Genomic DNA, 24774 nt, shown 5'->3' with positions numbered 1-24774 from the left:
ATGAGGCATCATGTTGTTGAAGGTGAAATACCAGGGTACCAAGAAGTACATCAGATTGCAGTCAGGCTTCACCTATTTGGAATTCATCAATGAAGGTGAGTAACCATCTTGTGTAACAATATATTGCCGCCTTTACAAAAAACAAACTATTACTGTATTTTTCTGTGTTGTTGGTATGAATAGTTTGTTGGACATGGATCATTAACCCTTATGACAGTTAATTGCATTATCAGTTTTAGGCTGCAGATGACAATATGCTTCTTGGTGCAAGCCTTTTTTTTTTTTTTTACATTCAAAATAGAGGGAACCATTAAATATGGCTAGTAGTGCCTACTTTAACAACTGTTTTCAAATTCCCTTATTTTGCTCACAGGTACACGGTTTAGAATGTGGTGTAGATTTGGCATAACTTGCTTGATCAGTCATCAAAATATTTTCAGTTGAAAACCTGCTTCAGGTATTATCTGGTGTCATGCTAATCTTTCCCATAGTCAAAAGCAAGTTTGGTCTTCCTGATGTGACTGAACTTCAAATCTTTGATGACACCGACACAGCAGTGGATGACGACATCCTTCTTGAACTGATAGAGTCCAATCCTGACTTATGCCTGACAGTATGTGACAGCTTTTCAGTTGAAGGTAGGCCTATCTGCTGTTTTTGCTGAACAAAATGGTAGAGATAGACTGCTGTATGTCTGACACACTACACATAGTGTGACAAAGTAGCTGAACCGAAAAATATTTAAGCAAAATGCAGATCAGCATTCACTTTCCAAAACAGTTTGAAAATGTGGGTTGGGTTTTGATTATCCCATGTCTGTCTTATACAAGGTCAGTTTGTTATGTCAACAAACATATTGCCAACAGTGGATGAAGACAAGCTTCATGAAATGATAGAGGCCAATCCTGACTTTTGCCTGACATTATGTAACAGCATTCCCGGTACGTTTTTACTGCGGTACAGATTGTAATGGAGACAAACTTGGTTAAGAAATAAACACATTTTAGCAAACTATGGATCAGCATCCATTTGCCAATTGTGTTATTGTTCTAAGCATGTTACACTGGGTCAGTTTGCTGTGTCAAAAATGACAATCAATGTTTTTTTTGTTTTTTTAATCATAACCATATCAAAAATGATTTCTACTTCTGACTGTGACACCCCCACAATAGCAGATTTTCTTGTTTTTAAAGTTTTCTCTCCTTTAGATCATTCATCACCATCTTCCCTCACGGATACCATGTCACCTTCTTCGAGTGATAATGACCTCTCCAGTCGAAGAGAATGGGGGATTCCCACAGACAGAAATATATCCAACAGATCTACCACAGAGGGCTCAGGGTCAGAGGCAGCGAAAGAGGTATTGAGCAATAGTTGTCACTTGCAAACATATACAGTGTCATTTCAATTGAGATTTTCACCAATCAGTATTTTGACATTTAGAATGGTGCATGAATTAGAATTTAGTGAGGAAAGTAAATTGGAACAGGCACGTTATTGTTCAAATTATTTTATCACAGAAGACTGAAATGAACACTGATCTATTTCTCTTATGTGAGAAGATGGTAGAGAAGGCCTTGCTAAGGAAACCTGGAGGTGAGGATGTCCTGGAAGAGTACAAGTCAGAAAATACGTTGAAGCACAGCACCCGGAGACACCTTGTTAACATTCTGGCTAGCCACATGACTGAAATGCATGGGTACGTGGTTCTTCAATACATTTTATTAACAAACTTTTCTGTTTAGAAATGGTTTATTAAGAAGGAATGTAATGCATTTTGAAGTAACAGTTGTGTTGCTATAGTCAGCATTTGGATTTTCATGTTGAATTGTTTTTTTCTCTAAAGGAGGATTCCTTCACGTCAGCAAAAAGAGAAGTATGCCCTGGGAATCATTACACTCTTTCCCTCGCTGAAGGATCCTTTTGCTCCAAAGGGATATGTAAGTTAAAAAAAAAAGGTTACTTTCCAATAAAGTTTTACAGACAAGAGCTTTGGGGTTTAGCTTACATGATTGAATGCACTGTTAACTTCTACTGATTTAAAAGATGCACACCATAGTACCACTGAGCAAAGTTTGACTCGACCATGAAGATAGCATGAAGACGAAAAATAACTTAAGATCAATTAGTGATAGGCCTTTGTAATAGTTTTTGAAAACATCTTCACAGGAGCACTTCTACGATGGGCTGAAAAACACAGGATATTTATCATGGCGCCTCAGGACCATGTCAAGGAAGAACCGGGCGACGGGCAGTCCACAGGCAGCCACAGAGCCTCAACTACAGGCACCAAAGCGCCAAAGACCAGCAGCCACAGAGCCTCAGCAGCTTGATGGAGATGCTTGCAGGGAGGCTATTTCTTTTCTTGTTCACTCTCCTGATGAAGCAAGTGTGTTTGAGAAGATGAAGTTGACCTTGCAACATCGCCAAGACCTAGTGCGTGACGCGCAGAGATCGGCCGACGTCTTCAAAACATTTCCACGTTTTTTAGATGTCAAAGGACTAGTGAGTTGTGAATTTTATTTAAAATCCAGTCTTTAATTTGGTTGGGTTCCAGTAGTTAACTATGCTCTGACTATTAGCGTAATGTATTTACATTTGTGTGTGATCAACAGCTGAATCAAGACTTCCTGCTGCTGTTTGGTGGTGAAACAGCATCCAAGATGCTTGAGAAGTGGGACACGGCATTCAAGGACAAGGTCATCAAAGAGGCCAAACAACTGACTCAGTCAAAAGAGCTGTGCCGACTTCTGAATGCTGCTGAGAAACCTAGAGAGAATGATGACGCCAGTAAGTGTGCAGGGTTGATTTTCATTCCAAATAGCTAGTGCTCTTTACTGTGTGCCTTCCAAGTAGATACTGATGACTTGTTTTGTGTTGTTTCCCCCTGATAGGCTGGGACAGTGACATGGCTTCTCTGCTGCTGCTCCTCCATCTCTTGCCACCCGCAGCTGGACGGAAGAGGAGCAAAATCAGTGCCAGTGATGCAGTGGACAAAATGGTTCACTTTCACAAGGTATGGATGTCTCATCTGTTCTTTCCCCAGCAACAAAAGAGAGAACTAATCTAGTTGGCAGTTGACCAATATGGGTTTTTCAAAGGCTGATGCCTATCGCTTAGTGAGCAGGTAGGCCAAAGGCCCATATACAAAGCAGACTTTTGCATTTGATAAAAACACATTTAATGAATAAATGGTAGATAAAATATTTGAAAATTAAAAATGTGCATTGTCTCTCTTATGTAGGTAGATACATTCTCCTTGGATAAAGATTTGTAAATAATTGCACAAGTAAAAAATCAAAGTAGTGCACTTAACAACAGCATTTAGCACCTGCTTGTTTCCTTCCAGCAATCTGTAATTATTAAAATATAAAAATACAGTTAATATTTGGGTATCATTTAAAAAAAGTAATTCCATTATTTCATGGACTTTATGATTTAATGTACAAGGCCCTCTTTGCCATTAACATGCTTTAGATTAATTTTTCAGAATTGATTCATGAAATAGAAAATAAATAAATAAATAATTGTGATATTTGTCAAACACGATATTGAATAACATTGTAAAAGGGGGAGCACTAACATTAAGGTGTTCATCTTATTCTGTTTTTCAGTCGTGCTGCAGCATTGATGAACACCTGCGTGGGAGAAAGGGTCAACAACCGTACATCCTTGCTGCTGGTCGCACCCAGAACAAGATTGACACCTTCTATATCGTCGTTGACAAACAGCTCATCCCCTGCCAAGCCACCAGCTCCTTAGGTGCTTTTGATGAACTGTTCAAATCGCACTACGTGTTCAACCTCTCATACGAGGAGTCCCTGGTCCAGCTCTACACATTTGTGCAGACAACAGTCTACAACATCGATGTCACAACAACAGATGAGACTCCAAGAATCCGTGAGTTGCGGGCAAAACTCCTGAACTAGGATTAAAACATGTATAAGTGTTTCATATGTGAAGCTGTACACCAGGCTGTCCAATCCTTGGTAACCCATTTAAGAATTGATCACAGTTTCTATCCTAGCAGCAGGTTTAAGTTGGTTTGTGCACAAGATTGTTGTAGGCGTCAGTTTTTGTCATATGCCGGTTTCAAAAAACATTTAATGAGAGTTCATGAGGAGAATTTTTGTCAAAGTGGTGTTGCAGCAAACCCGGAGTCCTTTCAAGCTATCCATCGCAGTGTCCAAGGTACTTCAGAAGTTGGTGAAACAGGTGTCCCACAGAGCTTAGAGGCTGGTTGTATTGAGGACAATGAATCTGGTCTTAACAAAGAACATACTAAAAATGTCTGTGCTTCAATTGTTGCTAAACTTCAAGAAAGTGGTATGGCAAATAGTCTTGTTTCAACAATTGTTAGTGATTTGGAAGAACTTGCTACAGGACTGCACTCCCAAGTTAAGCAAGAAATACTATCTGCTGTGCCTAAAGACAATCCTATCCGATCGACATTAGAAGGTCTTGATACTTTTGAAAATCCATTTGTTAGCTTTAATACTGAAACTAAAAGAACAAGGTATTTCAACGAAAAATGGGGTGTTGTTGAGCCTATAGAAATAATGTTAGGACATCGATTCGATACAAGGCGAAATAAACAAACCGGTACTTATGATCAAGTTCAAGTGAAAGACACTTTTGTTTACGTTCCAATTTTGGAAACAATCCAATTCATGTGCCGCAATTCTGATATTTGTAAATTGCTTGGGGAAACTTTTGTATCCAAAACTGACAAATATGAAGACTTTTGTGATGGTAGTTATTTTAAGACGCATGCATTGTTCTCTAAACAACCGACTTCTTTACAAATTCAGATGTACTATGATGACTTTGAAACTGCTAACCCACTGGGTTCAAAACGCGGTATTCACAAAATGGGAGCTCTCTATTTTGTCCTTAGAAATCTGCCACCAAAGTTTAACTCAGCTGTGATGAACATCCATTTGGTCGCACTGTTTCACACTGAAGATGTGAAAAAATATGGCTTTGATCCTATTCTTCAGCCTTTGATAAATGACATCAAAACACTGGAAAGTCACGGTCTTGACTTGCCCTTCTCCACTGAAAAAGTCCATGGCACTATATGCCAGATAACTGGGGACAACTTAGGAATGCATGCAATTCTAGGGTTTACGGAGTCTTTTAATGGACGTTACTACTGTCGTTTATGTTTGATTGAAAAAGGTGATGCCCAGAATGTTTACAGTGAAGACCACCCAAAGATAATCTTGCGTGGAAAAGAACTTTTTGAAATGCACTGCAATGAGTTGCAATCAGACCCACAGAAGTTATCAGTGTTTGGTTTAAAAAGGAATTCAACTCTTAATGGCCTACAGTTCTTTCATGTTAGCCACAATTTTTCTTTGGACATAATGCACGACATTCTTGAAGGGGTGGCTCAGTATGAGATAAAGTTACTTTTGGAATATCTCTCAGAAAATGTTCTGTCAAAGCCTGATCTGTTATCTAGAATTTATGCTTTTGACTATGGGTACTTGGAGCGAAAAAACCGTCCTACAAGGATTAACTTGGACAGTATTGGCAATAACATTGGCCTCAATTCCATTCAGACTCTTTGTCTCGTGAGGAACATTCCTTTACTTTTTGGTGACATTGTGCCAGAAGGAAACAAAAACTGGCTTTTGCTGTTGATTTTACTGCAGATTATCAACATCATATTTTCTCCTTCTGTTACACTAGGCATGACTGTACTTTTAAAACATCTAATAATGGAACATCATGACTTGTTCAAACAGCTGTATCCGCACAGAAACCTGATCCCAAAACATCATTTCATGATACACTACCCAGCTTGCATAAGAAAAATAGGGCCTCTACTTCATATGTGGAGCATGAGATTTGAAGCAAAACACAAAGTATTCAAGAACACTCTTAAAAACTTCAAGAACATCACCAAATCTCTTGCCAAAAAACATCAAATGTCTATAGGATATCATTGGGAGACATCACCTTTAAACCGTATTGAGTATGGACCTTTGAAACCATTTCATTTTGATGATGATAGTGAGAGGTTTGCTCAAACCCTTCATGCTGTACCAAAAGACATCTTCTCGGCTAACTGGGTTAGAATCAGTGGGACAGAGTACAGGACAGGACTAGTCGTTTGCAGAGAGATTGAACGTGAAATGCCAGTGTTTTGCAGAATACAAAAGATCCTTTTAGTTGACAGTGTTATCTACTTCCTAGTGACAAAACTTGTGGTTGATCATTTCAGTGAACATTTTCATGCCTACCAAGTATTTGAAAGTGATGACAAAGATGTTATAAAAGCAGACAGTCTTGAAATGTATAAGCCCTTTGCCTTACAAAATGCCTATGGTAGAGATGAGAGCCAATATATTGTGCCTTTGTTTTCATTTTAAATGTGCATATGTTGTGTACATATCCTATTCCTCACGCACTGGTTGTTCTGGTCAACTGTAACTGTTTTCATGTGCATACAGTTGTGTTGTATGTCATTTTCTGAAATGTGTAAATATATTTATTTGGGCCTATTTTCACCTTACTCATATCCACACTGGAGTGGTTCATTAGAGAGAAGAGTGGAGGAGAGACATTATCTGCCAATGTGTTTGATGCCTGGATCTTGTGTGCAATATTGTTTGTGAGCTGCAATGTTGAATAAAAAAAATAATGATAATAGTTTGTTTTAATGATTTATTATACTGTAGCAATGTGTTTTTTCTTACAATTGAATATAGAAGCATTTCAAACTTGGTGTAAATGATTAACTGGAAGTTAGAAACACTCGTAGTGTTAGTGAGTAACACCATATAGTGTTAAAAACACACTTTAATGTGTAATAAATCAACACTCGTAGTGTTAGTGAGTAACACCATATAGTGTTAAAAACACACTGTAAAGTGTTAAAAAACAACACTGTGGGTGTTAAATATTTAACACTATTTAAGAGTTAAAATATTAACACTTTCAAAAGTGTTACTTTAACTCCAACTTGGTGAGCTTTATATAAACACCAAGAAAGTGTTAAATTTGACTCTATGAGAGTTAAATTAACACTTTGGATTTTGCTGTAAACGGGAAAAATAAATCTTATCTAGATCGATGGATCATACAACTATAGTTAAAAATAAAAAGAGTGCGCAAGTTTATGATTTACTGTGATGTAATAGGCCTACTGTTTCAGACTCTGAATGTTAGATGTCCCCCAGTCAAACGTGTAGGGGCTCAGACAGTTCATAACTTATAATGAGAGAGAGAAACAGATGAGAAGTAGCTTACAGTATGAGGAAAATATATCTCATTATTAATAATATGCCAATATTAAATCAATTTGAGGCTCTGAAGGGACAATAATTGTTGGTGAAAAAATATTCAGACATAAGCCCAGCCCACTTCCGGTGTCATATCCTAATACAGATACAGATAATTGTGTTTGTTGAACAGATACAGATAATGACGTCTCCGCACACTCCTACTGCACATAGTAGCACCATGGCAGCCACCTATAGGCTAGGCTACACAGGAGCATTTGAGTCCACACAGTCTAAAAACACAGAATTACAAGGGTGCAGAGAACAGTGCACTTTTGCAGACGTACATATTAAGGTTGTTATTACATTATATTAATAATGTTGGTCGTGAACTAAAATGGGCCGGTCTGAGGCATGAAACTCCAGGGCTGAAAATGAGTCCCACTCCGGCTCTGGAGTGTACCATATTCATTCAGATTCAGTAGTGTTAAGCACAGTGATATAATGATACAATAAATACTTTGCGGAGTTGTGTACAGTAATTTAATCATTCAACCGTTCATTTATTTATGCTATGTTTGTATGTTGCATGCCTTACTGTTGTTAGCTGTAACAAGCTAGTCAAATGTGCAAGCTACATCAAACTTTTTAGAAAATGGTGAGGGGAACAGGCTAGTGGATTAATAGGGAAGATAGACCAAGGATAATTGAAGATAGGAAACGTTAACAATGTTGCTACACTCACTGTCAGTAGGGTATAGAATCTTTGTATGCTCAAACTTACCAACAGGTTTTCTGGTTTTATGTCTCGATGGACAATATTGAGACCATGCAGGTACTTGATGGCACTTGCCAGATTGAACAGCATACAGCTGGCATCTCTCTCAGTGTATTTGTTAGTGGAGGTGATTGCATCAAAGAGATCGCCACCCTGTAGAAAGAGAATTTGGAAATGAGTACCAGTTGCTAGTTTTCAACTATGTTACAGTAAAGGGTTAATGCAGCCAAACATTTTTGGAGATTTGACATAAACACTGTGTGTTAACAGGGATGGGATTTCTTTCACAAAAATAAATTAAGGAAAACAAATTGGGATAGAATATAGTAAAGTATTTTACAATATTTGAGCTTGAAATTGCTTTGTGAAAATAACAAATATGAAGTACCTTAACCAACTCCATTACAAGATAGAGCTCACTATTGGTGTCCATTTCTTCAATTAAAAGTACGATATTGGGATGTTTCACACGACGAAGGATTGCCACTTCACTCTGGATCATGTGCTCCTGCACAATTAGGGAAATTCAGTCAAAGGAAAATCATTAAACACTGTATATCGAAAATTATTTACATACATGTGTCTCAAATGTCAGACTGGGAAGCATTCTTTTGAGTTATTTCACAGCAAATATGAAAGATAAACCCTTTTTCAGAACCATTTTTTTCAGATATGTTTAATACTTGTTAAGTATACTCCTCTGATTGTTATTTAAAAAGAAAAAAAAGTTAATAAAAGTAAAAAAAAAAAAAAAATAATCAAGACCAAGACCAAGACCAAGATTTTAGTCCAAGTGGAGATGTCCCTATTATATATTGGCGGACCAAAAAAGAACATAAAGACACTGAATGAGCATTCAAAACAGAACTCTCTCAACTTTATATATCAATAACAACTTCTTGAAAATGAATGAGGTAACAATGATTATACTTAAAGTCAGGCTCACCTTTCCCCTGCATTTATCTTTGCTGATGATCTTCAGAGCATACTCTCTTCCTGTGGATCTTTCCACACACTCTCGGACCACAGCAAAGTTCCCGTCCCCTAATGTCCTCCCCACTTTGTACCTCTCTGCGATGGAGACGGGAACTCCATAGTAGTCCATTGGATCGGCTGTGGGGCAAAACAAATTAAGATCCATAATGTAAAAGGTATAAAAAGTAACATAATTGAAAACACATTTTTGACACTATGTTTAATGACTAATGATATATCTTACCTTCACTTCCAGGTCCATCTCCTTCATCCATTGAGCTGCAGACCTTGGTAGAAGCTAAAGAGAGTGAAGAGCCACTGTGCTGAGATCCCTGGGGGAAAAGAGACAGTCATGGTGTTAGTTTAACACTTACACAAAAGTCAGAGAAGGCAAAATTCGTAAAAATTCGATTACAGCCAGCTTACAGAAAGCTTATTTGATACACTCTCCCAGCCTTGACTATGCAGTTTGAGAATAAGTAGAGCAGCGTTTCCCAACCTGTGGGTCGCGACCCCACATTTTTTAGTGTTGTTGTTCATGTTGAGACTTGTCTTTTATTATACACTTGAATGAGGACTGGATTTTGAACGATCAAAACATGTACATCAATCAAACGGATTATGCAAACTTCAAATATAAAATTTTTCTCACGTGGAGCAAAAAGTCCCGGCGGCCCCAGCAGCATCTGTGCAGAGCGTGAACCTTAACTAACTGGGTCAAGTGACAACACAGCATCGGACTAAGTTAGTAAAGCCTCATTCACGCAGCCTTTTCGAGAGACGCCGAGATCGTTTTCCGGCATGTGGCAGTGCCACGGCAACCACTGCCATACCATGGCTTGAGCCGTTCAGTAACGGTAATGCCAGTCCAAAAGTGGTATTCTGCGACCGGCACGCCCCGCCTCCCCCCTATAATTTCACGACAGGTATTGCCTTTATGGCAGAGGCAGGTAAAGCTAAATATAGTTGGTCTGACACTATATCACAACATAACGCCGTAAATAAATGGATTTATTCATGTCTCTGGTCCTTTCCGTTGTAAGGATATGTGCGATCTGTTTGTTGTTGCTTTTGAAATGACAGATGCTTTATAAAACAGTCGGACTTGCTCCGGTCACGGTAGTTAGCATAGCCTCCTGAGCAGGTTGATAACAGAGAATTAGCCCTGACTACAGAGGCAGGTTGCTATATATAGCAGGGGTTGAACTTTTTTTTTTTTGCGAATTTTTTTTTTCATGCACATTCCGAAAAAAGAAATTTGGGACGAGGATCGCAAATAAGTCAAAAAAACGCCAAAAAGTCCCCAAAAGCTGCTAAAAGTCGCAAAAAGTTGTTAAATTTTCATGTTTTTTACGACTTTTTAGAGTTTTTTGACATTTTTGGGGAAATTTCTCTAGTTTCTCTAGTCTAGTCTAGTCTTTTTTTTCACGAACATTCAGAAAAAAAAATGTGGGACAAAATTCGCAAAAAAGGCCAAAAAGTCCCCAAAGGTCCCCAAAAGTCGCAAAAAGTTGTTCATGTTTTTTCACCTTTTTTTCACCGGTCATTAAATAGTTTCCATCTCCTGTGAGGGATTAGGTTAATTGCCTTCTGTCCTCTTGGACTTTTCAATATGAAACAATGTTACAACATGTTTTTATACGAGTCCTTCATTCAGGGAGCAAATTACATCAGGGCACGATAAGCCTATTGTTCTTCAAATGGAGGCATTTTCACTATTTACTAGTTATTGTTTTTTTAGACCAAATCTGATATGGTATATAAGTCTATCATCTGAAGCTGTATTACATGGAACAATAAATGGTATGTAATAAATGTTCCCTTAAGCCAGAGAATAAACAACTTTTGTTGAAATAACATGATCACCACAAATCAATTCATCTTGATCATTCAAGATATAAAACTACAATTGCTTTCACTTTCTACAAAGGGAAACTATGACCGAGTTGTTGCATCCACTGCTCTCATTAATACAGGAGCCCATCACAGTGGATGCAGTGTCATTAATAAATGAAGATGTCGCAAAAGTTTTTCATGTTTTTTCACCTTTTTTACGACTGCTTTTTGGTAATTCTGTGATTCCAAAAACTATTCAAGAAAAAAGTACTGAATAGCTCACATGGACACAGTTGATTTAGCCTTAGTTTTATTCTCAAAGTGCACCAGATTGATGAATCTTAATTTAAAAAGGTTCACATTTTTCTTATAGAATTATAGAAAAAAAAATGTCTCTGGGGTCGCCAGAAATGTTTTATGTGAAAATGGGAAACCACTGAGGTAGAGATAAATCAAGTGTGGTGAAACATTATTCCGATATCCACCTGCATGCGGTTCAAAACAGGATTGAGAGAAAAATAGTATTTCTGCCCCAGACACAATACCAGATAATAACCTAATATGATTAATTAATGAGTGTATCACTGACAATTGGATTTGTCTCCGACATTGACTGACTGTGCATTGTAGTCTCACAATTTGCTTTTCTTCCCAAGAAATACGATAATCACAGTGAAAATCTAAAGCTGCACTGCGGATGACATTTAATTCACCAGAGCATGTGTAGACAGAGTGGATAAGAAGTCTGGGGGATTTTGTTTTCATGAACTCTCAAGCACACAAACCTGTAATCCCTGTGCAATCTTTTTTAGATCAGCAATATAAACAACGCAAGCAGTGCTTCCAGCCATATTACTGTGCAACAAAAACAAAGAGTAATGATAAAGTCAATAATATAAAGCTAGTGGAGGCTCACACATAATTTGCTAGGCAATATTCTGAAGGTGAGATATTTATCACATTTATAAACTACAACTCGATAGACTACAACGTTTTCAATGACACTAGAATTAATTCAGATGTAATTATTCACAAAGGGTATTTGGTATGATGTATGGTAACATACAAAATAAAACTTTAAGAAATTAACTTATTATTAATTACTTATTAGGAAAATAAATGTGTATTACCCGTCGTCTTCGGAGGCTAGCTGGACTGGTTGGAGAGGGGCTCGGAGACTTTCCAGATCGAGGTGTAGAGAGCTGACTGCCTGCAGTGCCATTAGCTGTACGGCAGAATTACAAAAAATCAGCATGATGATGAAATAATGCAGACACAATACATTTGGCTTTGTTTTTTTAATGTCAAGACAACACACACACACACACACACACACACACACATACACACACAAACTTACCTGAACCAGTGGATGAAGGAGATTTGCTCCTGCGAGACATCCCACCACCTCTTGGGGAAGAGCGACCATGTATGGAGGGGAGCCGGCCATATGATTGAGACTTTGACACCCGGCATTCTATAGAGAAAGAGGAAAAAATACATAAAAACAAACACTGCTGCAGAATAATTGTTCTCAGGATAAACTATTTGAAAGTGTGTTAGTAAAAAAAAAAATATTGAACAAGAGCTTCTAACCAAAAGCTACAAGTACAAAGTACTGTACTCAATATATTTTCTCTCCAGTGCAAATGCCTAAAGCCAAAGAGCCACAAATTAAGAGTAATGACATCCACCTTATCCTGACCAGTAGATGTATCAAACTCAGCCTCCCCCCCCCCCCCCCCCCCCACACACACACACACACTTTATATTGGATGAATCTAAATCTAAATAGTCAAGTGAATGAATGGAGGTAATGACAGTGTGCTTCATATCTGTTTTTAATGTGAAGAATATTTGTCTATACTGTGTAACATAATTCCACTAAGGCTGACAAGCTTTCAGTGAGAATTTTTCACTATGAATGTGAAGTGTGTCAATCTGATCTCCAGTGTATCACACTTCCATACGGCCTTTGCACTGTTTTGATCAAGTCTAGCCTTTACATTTTAGACCAAATGATTAGAAGTGAAAAAAGGTGACAGTTGGCACCATCACGTCATACCGTTTATATGCACTTCTTCTACCAGTGTGAGAAATTGCAGTCACAACAGAAGAAAGAATATATTTTTTACTTCAGAGTTGCAAGAAGCACAATACCAATAGATCCACAAAAGAAGGCAATGATGTGCATGGCCACAGTCGGCAAACATATCCAAACCCGGATAGTGTTAACCTTATGCTCTTCTAACGATCTTATCCGCTTATGAATAAAATAACCCTTACCTGTTTCATCCAAGTTGAAGTCATCCTGATATCGAAACTTCTCTGGGCCACAGGCAAAGAATATATCATCTTCCCCAAAGAAGTCCTGAAGGCAGGTGATCTGGAAAAGATGGAGATGTTTCAGTCAGTTTTAATACAAAAGCAAGTTTGATGTGTAATGTCAATGTACCCGGCATACAGTATGGATCACAGAAGAGAGTACTGTAATAGGTTTACCAAAATAAATTCATCAAATACACTAGCTAAAAAGCAACATACGTGTGGGTATTATTTTCCAATCAATGTACACTGATATGTTAGTAGCTGCACTCCCTAGCCCATTTTGGACAGCTGTCAAGCTTTCATTTAGCATCTCGGAAAAGATGTTGTAACATTTCATTTCAGTGTGTGAGGGCAGTGACCAGCACCCACAGAAACACCACAAATCCAGTTTATAAAGATGTCTGTACAGATGCACATTGCACTCATCTACTGTATTGTTTAAAACTCAGGTCATGGCAGTAACAGGAGAGAGAGAGAGAGAGAGAGAGAGAGAGAGAGAGAGAAAAAAGCTAATAGTGTGTAAAGCACATGCATTATAGAATTAACATTTCTTTCTATCGGTGTATGAGGCTTCTGCTTATGAAAATGTCTCCGGGTAATGTCAAAGTAAAAAGAAGCTTCTTTTAAACCTGCAGCACAATATGTGACAATGGCATCAGCCGGTCATTTAATTGTTTCCATCTCCTGTGAGGGATTAGGTTAATTGCCTTCTGTCCTCTTGGACTTTTCAATATGAAACAATGTTACAACATGTTTTTATACGAGTCCTTCATTCAGGGAGCAAATTACATCAGGGCACGATAAGCCTATTGTTCTTCAAATGGAGGCATTTTCACTATTTACTAGTTATTGTTTTTTTAGACCAAATCTGATATGGTATATAAGTCTATCATCTGAAGCTGTATTACATCATGGAACAATAAATGGTATGTAATAAATGTTGCCTTAAGGATAAACAACTTTTGTTGAAATAACATGATCACCACAAATCAATTCATCTTGATCATTCAAGATATAAAACTACAATTGCTTTCACTTTCTACAAAGGGAAACTAGATGACTGAGTTGTTGCATCCACTGCTCTCATTAATACAGGAGCCCATCACAGTGGATGCAGTGTCATTAATAAATGAAGATGATGACGGAGGTCTGACCTTCTCCACAAAAGGGTTATTGATGCACTTAACTACAGCAGTGTGCCAGAGAATGTAGAGCTCCTGTTTTCATTTCCTAGACAGAAGGATGGGTAACACTTTACAATAAGGTACACAAAATTGTAGTAACTACTACAAAGATATGCATTACCTACTACATTTTTTTATAGTAAATACTACATAGTTATGCATTACCTATACTTCATAGTTTTTTTAGTAACTACATAGTTTTTTTTTGTTTTTTGTTTTTAGTAACTACATAGTTGTGCATTACCTATACTACATAGTTTTTTTTGTTTTGTTTTCTTAGTAACTACTACATGTGTTTTTAGTAACAACTACATAGTTATGCATTACCTAGTACATAGTTTTTTTTTGTTTTGTTTAAGTAACTACCACATGATTATGTATTACCTACGACAAAAAGAAATCTGGCAACTTGACAGTTGCAAACACTGAATATGTACATACATTATTAATTGTCTCATCATTAAGAACCATGCAGAGTTCAGCAGGACTCTAATAAGAAGACTTAAGTGCTGAGACATAGAGCAAAAGCAGCCACAAAGGAAGCCACCACACTCTCTCAACCTGACTGCCCTGTAACCATATATTAAATCTTATGTTACCATCCTCCTTAGTTATGATTTGCCAATATCCTGTTTTCAATTGTTTAAATCTCAGATTATTTCTGGTGACTTTGGTATAAAATAATAATAAAGAGAACACATGCAGTTTTGATATTTTCTAACCAAACATTTTTTTTTCTTCGGATTATCCACCAAACAAAGGAGCCGATTTATCAGAAACCTGCAGCCAAAGAGCTAAAGGTCATTCAGCCATGTAATCTTGAAATACAAATTGAGCACAGAGGGGGTCTTAATGTGGCCCTCTTCACTGCAGACGCCCCTCCGACTGCCACTGCCCCTCCTCCAAAAGGGTGTGAGATCCCAAAGGGAGGAGAGCTGAACAGCCGTTACCAAGGAGACCAGACAGACAGAATCACAGCTGAGTCTCAGATGATGATGATGAGAGGGACATGGCTATACTTTTCAATCCACTGTCAGATCCTATCTGGAGCCCTGAACAGTACAAACTGTAGACAATAAGGCTAAGTCACATCACATATGCAATATGAAACAATGTTTAAGACAGAAAGACAGAATAACATAGAAAACATTGTCTCTGTTGTCGCTGTGGGGGCTATTCTGGCTTTAGACATTTTGGTGGATGTCTATACAACATTTATATTTGTATGCATTTTTTTTATAAATCAAAGTAAAAAAATTGACTTAAATACTAGGAAATAGGAAACCTCAAACATATGATGTAACAGCCTAACTAGGACAATCATGATGATTCTGCTTTATATTGATCACGTATGCCTGCTGGCTCGTGACACAGCAGCTCCACCAGGCCTACCATCCCCCTTACCACACACACACACACACACACACACACACACACACACACACACACACACACACACACACACACACACACACACACACACACACACACACACACACACACACACACACACACACACACACACACACACACACACACACACACACACACACACACACACACACACACACACACACACACACACACACACACACACACACACACACACACACACACACACACACACACACACACACACACACACACACACACACACACACACACACACACACACACACACACACACACACACACACACACACTCTCTCTCTCTCTCTCTCTTATTGTGGTTCTGGAGCATCCTGTGCAAATATTGATTGTGAGGGTTTTAACTGTGATTTCTTCAAGCACAAGCATTGCATTGTTGGAAGCACAGAGGTATGCATGCTATCTACTAATCAATCTGAACAATTGTACAGACCATCGATTACACAACAGATAATACTTGTAATAAAGCAAGTCAGCAGTATGTGCAAGTCAGCAGTATGTGGAAATCCACAAGGACACACACACACCTACAAATTTCCAAAATGCCTAAACATAATGTCCTAGTTTTGAGTTTCTATATTTAACACTTAGTAGTTCTAACAATGCCTGACTTTCTGAAGAAGAAGAAAAGACCTTGGCTGCTGATATGGAAGTAACATGATATACTGTGTGTCAATCGATGTAAAAGTCATGTTAAGGCATGGGAACATGGGAATCAAAATGCCATTTCTACACAGGCAATGAAGGAATTCTAAAAATATTACAGTGGATTTTTATTTTTTTTACTTTGACTCGACATTATGCGCACAAATCCCTTCCCATCTTCCAGTTTATCCAAGAGTACCTATTTGCAGACCCATGGAGAAACGGAGCTCCACCGGAAATACGAAATTTCTTCTTTGTTTTTTTTTACTGGCGGCGATCACCCAGCGTTTCTTCTTCTTTTTGTTTTACTGCCGGCGTTCACCTAGCGGTGGCTCCGTTTCCCAATTTGTCTGCAAATAGGTGCCTCTCAGTTTATCTTGAATAACTTTACAAACTTCATTATATTTGTGGACTTTATGATCATGATGTACGACTGTCATCAACTGAAATTTAAAATCAACAATATGTCACATTTACTGAATGCAGGCCCTATAATTATTATAAACATAGCTGACAGTAACCACTTTAGCTCTATAATAATTTGTAGCCTTTCAGAACAGAAGAGTGAACAGAAAAATGTATTCTCTTCTCAGTGAGTCACTGTTCTGTGTTTAACAGCCAAGTCACAACAGCAGGTGAGAGGAAAGCCAGACACCCTCCCTATCTACTTCATCCTTTAGGTACAATAAGAGCTTTACAAATGACAGTGTCTGAGAATAATTGAATCTGTCAAGAAAAACTAAGTAAATAATCCATTACAAATAATAGAATTCAGCTTTTATTTTTAGAAAGAAAAACACAATAGGGGAAGGTGGGGTGATTTGTGCATTTTGGAAGTTGCAAAACCCCTTGTTTCTAGAAAACCGTGGAAGAAATTGGAAATGTGACCACATATTTAAGAAGAGCCGTCCATTTGACTCATCCTGTAAAGAAGGGAGACACAAGGAATAAGATATAAGCACGTTTAAGCTTTTGAGCTAAACTGTGTTTTGCCTTTCAAAGTAAAATTTCCATGATCAAGGTTTTTTGATTATTGTGTCTGAACAATTATAGACACGTTTGAAGACATTTGACACATGTTTTAGTGCTTTGGTATGCTACACTTTGAGTCTATATAGTTAGCACAATGTCAACCCTAAATTGCTGCATCATGCCTATTATCCAAAATTCTGGGGATGGGGTGATTTGTGCGCAAGGGCCTGGGTGAGTTATAAGTAAGTAAGTAAGTAAAATGTATTTATAAAAGCACATTTATGACAGTTTGCACTGTCCAAAGTGCTGTACATAGTGCATTCAGTAGGTAAACAATGAAGGTACAATAACAATAACCAAAATAAAAGACGTAAAGCCCATACATCCACATAAACACAGATAGTAGTGCAGAGGTAAGATAGTTAATGGGGAGGAAACACCAGGGTGTACATATGGGTTTTGAGCCTTGATTTAAAGGCAGAAATGTAGGGGGAATCACATTTGTCAGGTGGCAGTTAGTTCCACAAGCACGGAGCAACTAGTGCAAAGTACATTTCTGAGAGTTGTGCCAGTGGCATGGCTGTATACGCTGGTCACCAAAAGAAAGTGATTGTCTACAGTAGCTCAGAAGAGAGTGACATCTCAATTCCACTTAACGACACCACTGATGAGAGTTCAGATGGCCAGAAAGATGATGATGGTGACTTTGTCGTGGGGTGATTTGTGCGACAAGACAACTTTTTTTCCGAAAGCTATATTTCCTAAACAGTTTATTCCAGATCCAAAGTTTTTATTGCCAGGGATGCACAACATCCTGAAATATATGTACATATTTGAGTTGGAGACATAACTGTCAAGGCCTCACTTTAAAATCACTTTGAGTAAAAAGTTGCACAAATCACCCCACCTTCCCCTATATGATTCACTGATATATTTGCACCAACATGTTGCTAGTCTTTCTGTATATTAATGTTTGGAATACCTTCTCTGTCGGGTTCCTTAAAACAAAAGAAGTGAACCTACTTCATAAACTGTTCTAAAAACTATCACTAATCACCACTTAGCATCCTCCAGAAACCACATCTGTGGTATGAGCAGAGACCAACAGAGATTCATTGTGGGCACACACTGAACATGGAACAGACCAGGAAATGGCTCAAGAGTCAATGACAGCCTGAGTAAATGAATTGGTAAAGACAAGTAAAGGTTTTCATTTCTGGCACACAGTGTAAACCTCATTATCACTTCCACCCAGTGTCTACTTTTGTAAACATGAACATCTACTGATACACATTTTTGCCTTAGAGAATGAAGTCTCTTTTCAACAAGAAGCCATCTATTTCAAAAAGCAGTGTTGACTCTAACACACAGAGTGAGCTATGTGCATAATACTATTACAGAGCAGAGCAATAGCAACTACAGCAGGGATTTGAATGTCATGTCATCCCACACAAAACAGCCTGATCACAACAGTTCAGCCATGTTTTCTTGTTTCAAAAAAGCCTCATCAGCATGGTGTCCGTTCCATTATCTGTATACCTTATGTTTGTCACACTCTTCAACAATGTTGATAATATTTTTTAATAATCAGCCATTTGAGGTTCATAAAACACATGCATCCCAAGATCTGTGTTGTGTCCAAGTTAAACCTCCCTCTCATAGCAGACCACCATTACAGAGTGAGTCAGCAGTATGGAGGGATCACAGCCGCCATGCAGAGCAACCCACTAAGCAGATCCACCAAAAGACGAATGACAAGGGCGATAAAATATCAGTTCAAAATACACGTGATATAACTAGTAGAATTCTTTTTTTTAAGTTAAGTAAATACATAGTCTAATCAAGTGGGTAATGTTTGAAAATGTAACTATCTGAATATTGTTAAAAAACAAAATGGCCAGAATTTATTATTTCCACAGTATGTCATTGTCTCATGACAGAAAAAGCACAAACAGGTCATTTACCAAAGGTTAAATACCCATGAAAACTGGCCCAGTGATGCCAACGGGGGTTTATTTGGCCATCTGGAGCCGCAACATGGCAATAAGTACAGAAAGCAGGGAAACTAGAGCAAAGAACAGCACTGGCACAAGCACAGAAGGGCCGAAGGCATAGATCATTTTAAACAAATTGAAGAAGCAATTATGTTTTGTAAATGACTGTGTGGTAGACACATGCAGAACCATAGAAATATTTGAATGTTTTACTTTCACACTATACACAGTAGACATGATGTCCAGGAATACTTTCGACTGTATAATCAGTTTTCCTAAAATAATTGAAAAGATTTTTGATGTTTTCTTTTTTGTGGGTGTGAAAATCCCTAACTGCTCCTGGGACTTTGCCTCAGCCATGTGCTCCATCTTGCAGCCATGTGTACTACAGGGCTGACAGACCCAAGCACTGCATCGATCTCTGAGGCCTCTCACACTACACCTACAGTCCTGACATCACTACTGCACCGCTCTGCCGCAGAGGCTGTTCCTTAGCAACCAGCTCAGGAAACCATGTCACCATAGAAACCATCACAGGAAAAAGCCAACTCATTATATTTTGTGATAGGGTTACTAAATATACAGTGCCGGTGATAAGATATTATCAAAAGGTTAAGTTAAAGTGCTGATTATTTTTGTGGGATATTTTGCATGTTATCTAACAATTCTATGTGAGGTTAACTATTTTAATTAAGTGTCCATCTTTATCAGCCCATAAAGCAAAACTTCCTCTGTTATTGCGATCAAATGCAGGAAACTGTTAATCAATGCAATGTATGGTTACAATGTTTTGTAAAATAAGGCACTTGCAGCAAGAACTGTTGGCAACAAGTTAAACTGCAGTCCAAAAAGTTTAATAAAAAATAAAATATATTTTATATATATATATAGGGTATATGAAAAGTTAATTCAAGCAGCTTGTTATATACTGTAGGTGCAGCTAAGTCACTGATCAGATTTCCTGTTTGGTATTCATTTACAAAGTGAATATCCATTCAATTAAGTGCTACTGTTTGGTAGGAACATGAGATGGAGTCCTAGAAACCTATTTCTTGTAACACATTTAGCAGATATTCCCTGTTGACTTTTAACCTACTGCGCTGTAGCTATGAATGAGGAACAGAGTAGAGCACACCACTTCTAATGTGAGAGGCAAAGTTTTATTTTTCCTCCAAAACCTCAACATTCACTCACTATGCTAAATAAACTCAGCTTGTGTTGACTGCAAATGTGTACCATGACTGTGTGCAGGCATGTGCAGCTTGCTGATGTACACCTCCTATGTGAAATACATTAAATGGAATATCATAGTGTGGAGAGAACAAACCAACTAAATGTATATAATGTACAAGCTGCAAACAGCCAAACTATGAACAGATACACAAAGGTCATCCTCATCCCCTTTGACTTCTACCAAACAAAAACATCCTTTTTTCTTTTTGTCTTTTGAGGAATCGATGTATCGGTGGTCAAGAAAAAGGCAGAAGATAATGACACTTTCTCAGGTATAGAGCATTTAGATTTGTCTGCTTTGTTCTATGATTTTCAAATGCAAACATTCAGTTGCAGTGCTTTGGTTTGAAATTAGCATACTGTAAATAAAACAAATTAGAATATATGCTATGAAAAGTGTCTTAAAGTCTCTTACATTAACAGAATTTTTTCTTCAATTATGCCGATTAAGTACCAAAAATGTACAAGCTTCACCAACTGCACGCACCACCAAACAGAGTGTTTGCAACTAACTTTGCTCTGAATCACACAGTAGAGTGTAGTATGCCAACTGGTGAGACATATTTATTGCTTTCTCTTAGAGGGAATGCAGAAACTCATGCACACATAGGATGGGCAAAGGTCACTGTGACTTTCCCAAACTGAAGTATGATTTCTTTAATGGTAGACAGAATATCACATTTGTTTCAAGCCTAACTGTAGAAGCATTGACAGTTACAAAATCACTAACTAGAAATTTTAACTTAACACCTACCATTTTGCCGTCAATGGTATATATCTTTTTGACAGCTCCAGAGTCCAGCTTAATGGCATCTGTGATGTCAGTCATGACTTGCTCAAAGGAGTGTGCAGTCTTCTTGTTGAGCAGGATCCGGACGGCCTTGCGTGGCTTTACTCCACTGCGGACGATGGTTACCAGTTTGGGCTTGATGAAGTCCTTACTCTCCCTGGTTTCTGGGCTTCCAGCCTGGGCACTACCAAGTGAAGATGGCTCCCGAACGGACACAGCTGTCCTAGCACCATGTGACCAGTTGGGATTTACATTCTTTGTGTAGTCCAGCTTCTTGTAGGGCTCTATGGATGCACAAACATAGCTCTCTCCTGCAGAAAATCAAGAGACATTAAGAGAATTCCTAGACTTCAAACAAAAGCTCATACACATTGAATATAAAAAGCAAATATCACAGGTAATTGTACCCCTGGCTGCTACTGCTTTACAAGACTGAGGAAGTCTTTCAATTTGATACAATCTTGATCAGCCGTTAATTTAGGTAGAGTTTGTGACTTAATTGATATCATATTACTCTGGGGGCACAACTACAACAATTCACGACTCACCTTCCACCAGCTGGTCCATGCTGGTGATCCTTGATGTCCCATCAACAGTATAAATGGTCCGCACCCCTTGTGGCAGGTTGACATTGTCTGACAGACATCTTGTGAGGTCAGCCAGGAGTGCCTCTATGGACCTAAATCTGTCCTGAGAAATGGCATACACAATCCCTTTGAAATAGCGGTCCCCGTTGCGGTAGAAACGTATCTTCTTGGCCTTCTTCTCTGAGCTCAGCTTTTGCAGTGTCCTGGTTCTGTACAGGCTGCAGTGAGCGCTATGAGTTGGACTGGGGAGCCCATTCCCTCTTGAGCCCCTTCGGGTATATCGCTCAGCCTTGTCCCGCTCATCAAAGTGCTCCAGCTCCATGACTGTGCAGTTCTATTACACCCTAAATAATACAAAGAGAATGATTACTATTGGAATAACTTGAACATTAGAGAAAGCCAGCTCTTAGTAAGTCTAGATAGTCACACTCCTGATATGTAGCCTACAGCAGCACTGGTACTGGCTCTGATGCTGCTACTGCTGCTGGTGGCTACACACAGTATGAAGTAACATGTCACACCCATTTCATGCTCCCTGGTGTGTCTCAATTCAATCTGATTAGCTAAAAAATGTGCAGTGGTTAGCACAACATCAACAGTGAAAGCCTAGTTAGGTATATATGAAGGATTAGTGTTATAGATAAACAATAATTTTAAAAATACATAGGCTATATAGGCTTTTTAAAATAGGAAGAAAAAAACGATATACAACGTGGATTATCCTTGAGCTGGTGCAATTGCGCTTACCTTAGAGGTGAGGACTGATAATAGGACGAGGATATGTAAACCGAACTTATTTCAATTAATAATGTATTCAATTGATTCCTTGGATGAGCCACGCGTCCCTTTGTTGCCCCTGAGATGCCTCTGTGTCTGCGGTGTCTGCCGTGAGTCTACTCTGCTGCTGCTGCTGCTGCTGCTGTGTGTGTTCACATGCAGAGAGGAGGCAGGGCTGCAGCCGGTGTCCTCCTCCACCCACCCCTCTGCTATTGCAGTGATTTACACCGCGGACCACTCTGCTGTCAGCGCTCCTCGTACACGTTGCTGTCAGAGGTTGCAACCCAGTCTCCGCCCTCACTAAAGCCTCAGTGCGTGTTTGAATGATGCGCGTTCACTTTGAGGATGACCCGCGTTGGGATATTTTCGTAAAAAAAAATTAAATAATAATAGAATAGGGCTAATAATTATTTTTTATTTTTTAAATCGAATAATCACCATGCAGGTTTCAAGCTAACTTAAGCAATTTTTTTTTCAGTTATTTTTGGGGTGGAATTTTATATAATAACAAGGCACTGCATTTATTAAATGTTAAATACAAATGTCATAGGTTCTTGCATTTGCATGCAATCAATCAATATAGTTTCATATCATTAGAGCTATGTGTGTGATACTACTGATGTTGGGTCCAAAAGGATCCCAAGGTCAGAAGAAAAAGAATAGGCAAGGAAATATGGAATCTTTGCTGAGGGTGTAGTAAGACAATTCCATGTAATGACAATGAAATGGATAGCAACTAGCCATGCCACCAGACAGCAGTTAATTGTACCTTGAAGTCAGCTGATAGGGTCAACACCTCATGTAAACATAAGAGTGTATAAAGTAGTAATGTTGTCTTTGTATGTCACCGAATCTGGGGTGTAATCTTTCTTACTGATAAGGTCCACACACCTCCCAATAAACAACCCATAACTAAGAAACTTGAATTCAGCTTCTCTACATCAGAAGGATCTCCCTCTCACACAGTGACGAGCTGAGTTCAGGGTTTGGTTACACAGAGCTATTGATGTGTTATATTGAGTAGCTTAGACAGTGCGCACTTCTGCCAGAGGGTGGATTATGGTGACTGTTATCTGGAGAGGTGCTAGTAACTACATAGAGTGCCATGTCAGTCAGTGCGTTTCCATGGCACAACTAGATTGGATTACGACATCTACCGAACTAGACACTCGAACGGACCGTGTCACTAGTCTGAGTATACATGATTTGACATGATGATCGTTTGAGGGACCCACTCCACACAGAATTATCCACTTATGAACATCAATTAAGTGTGGGCCGAAGACCACCTAATGGGTAATTTGAATATTTTTCTTTGAAAATCATCACAGCAGAGTCATGCTTTCATAGGCCTATAGGCTACATCTTGCAAGAATAAGGAGTTGGCCCAGGACACATCTTGTTTCTTGGTTATCAGCATTTTACAAAATGGTTCAACTTGATGCAAACAATTACTTTATCATGTGGCTTTTATCCAGCTGGCCTGCTGAAGGCATAATACACTTATCCTTAAAGTTTGGAAGGTTATTTAAAAATGCCAAACGTGTGATTTGTTGAAAAGTATAGGCCTAATCTTTCTTGCAACTTTAACAACTTTTAGATGTATCTCAATGTTTAATTTAGTGGAACATTTATGTGTTTTCAAATATGTCTTTGTTTGACCTTCCTTGGAGTCTACAAATGAAGTCTATACTCTGTAAATATTCCACTTCAAAGCTTATGGATATATGATTTTTCTCGTGCAAATTTACAGTGAATATTTGCAGGTAAACCTTCAAATATCATCAGATGTATGATAATAGTATGATTAGCAAATCGGTCCAATCACATGATTCAAGGTAAGATCCTGATATGCTGATACTGATTGCAAATTAGTGAAAAGGACTACAAAAAATGTGCAATAGATCATCAGACACTCAACACTTTGACTTGTGTAAACCATAATATGTACTGTGAATCATCAGTTTTGAATATAAAGTATCTAGTGTTGTATTTGTAGTTGACGAGACCGGAAA

General features: G+C 38.4%; 1 protein-coding gene across 4 annotated transcripts in view; it reads right to left on the bottom strand.

Moving 5' to 3' along the window:
- Nucleotides 1-22304, bottom strand: part of LOC307248583 (serine/threonine-protein kinase DCLK1-like) — a gene marked incomplete at both ends in the record, with an annotated part of 29462 nt that extends 7158 nt beyond the window's left edge. For 3 of the 4 annotated variants that reach the window (XM_080025003.1, XM_080025001.1, XM_080025004.1), the window contains 9 exons: nt 8017-8163; nt 8399-8518; nt 8957-9123; nt 9230-9317; nt 11952-12046; nt 12182-12298; nt 13108-13207; nt 21360-21706; nt 21944-22304. In XM_080025003.1, coding sequence (XP_079881129.1) covers nt 8017-8163; nt 8399-8518; nt 8957-9123; nt 9230-9317; nt 11952-12046; nt 12182-12298; nt 13108-13207; nt 21360-21706; nt 21944-22304 — 1542 coding nt within the window. Of the gene's footprint in view, nt 1-8016; nt 8164-8398; nt 8519-8956; nt 9145-9229; nt 9318-11951; nt 12047-12181; nt 12299-13107; nt 13208-21359; nt 21707-21943 lie in introns of all 4 variants that reach the window. The other variant, XM_080025002.1, reaches the window with a different exon arrangement.
- Between the last annotated feature and the right edge of the window lie 2470 nt (nt 22305-24774).

Source organism: Ammodytes marinus (assembly GCF_949987685.1).
Source record: "Ammodytes marinus genome assembly, chromosome: 3".
NCBI classification, from domain to species: Eukaryota; Metazoa; Chordata; class Actinopteri; order Uranoscopiformes; family Ammodytidae; genus Ammodytes; species Ammodytes marinus.
Note: the sequence above shows the minus strand (reverse complement) of the source record. Positions and strands in the feature narration are given on the sequence as shown.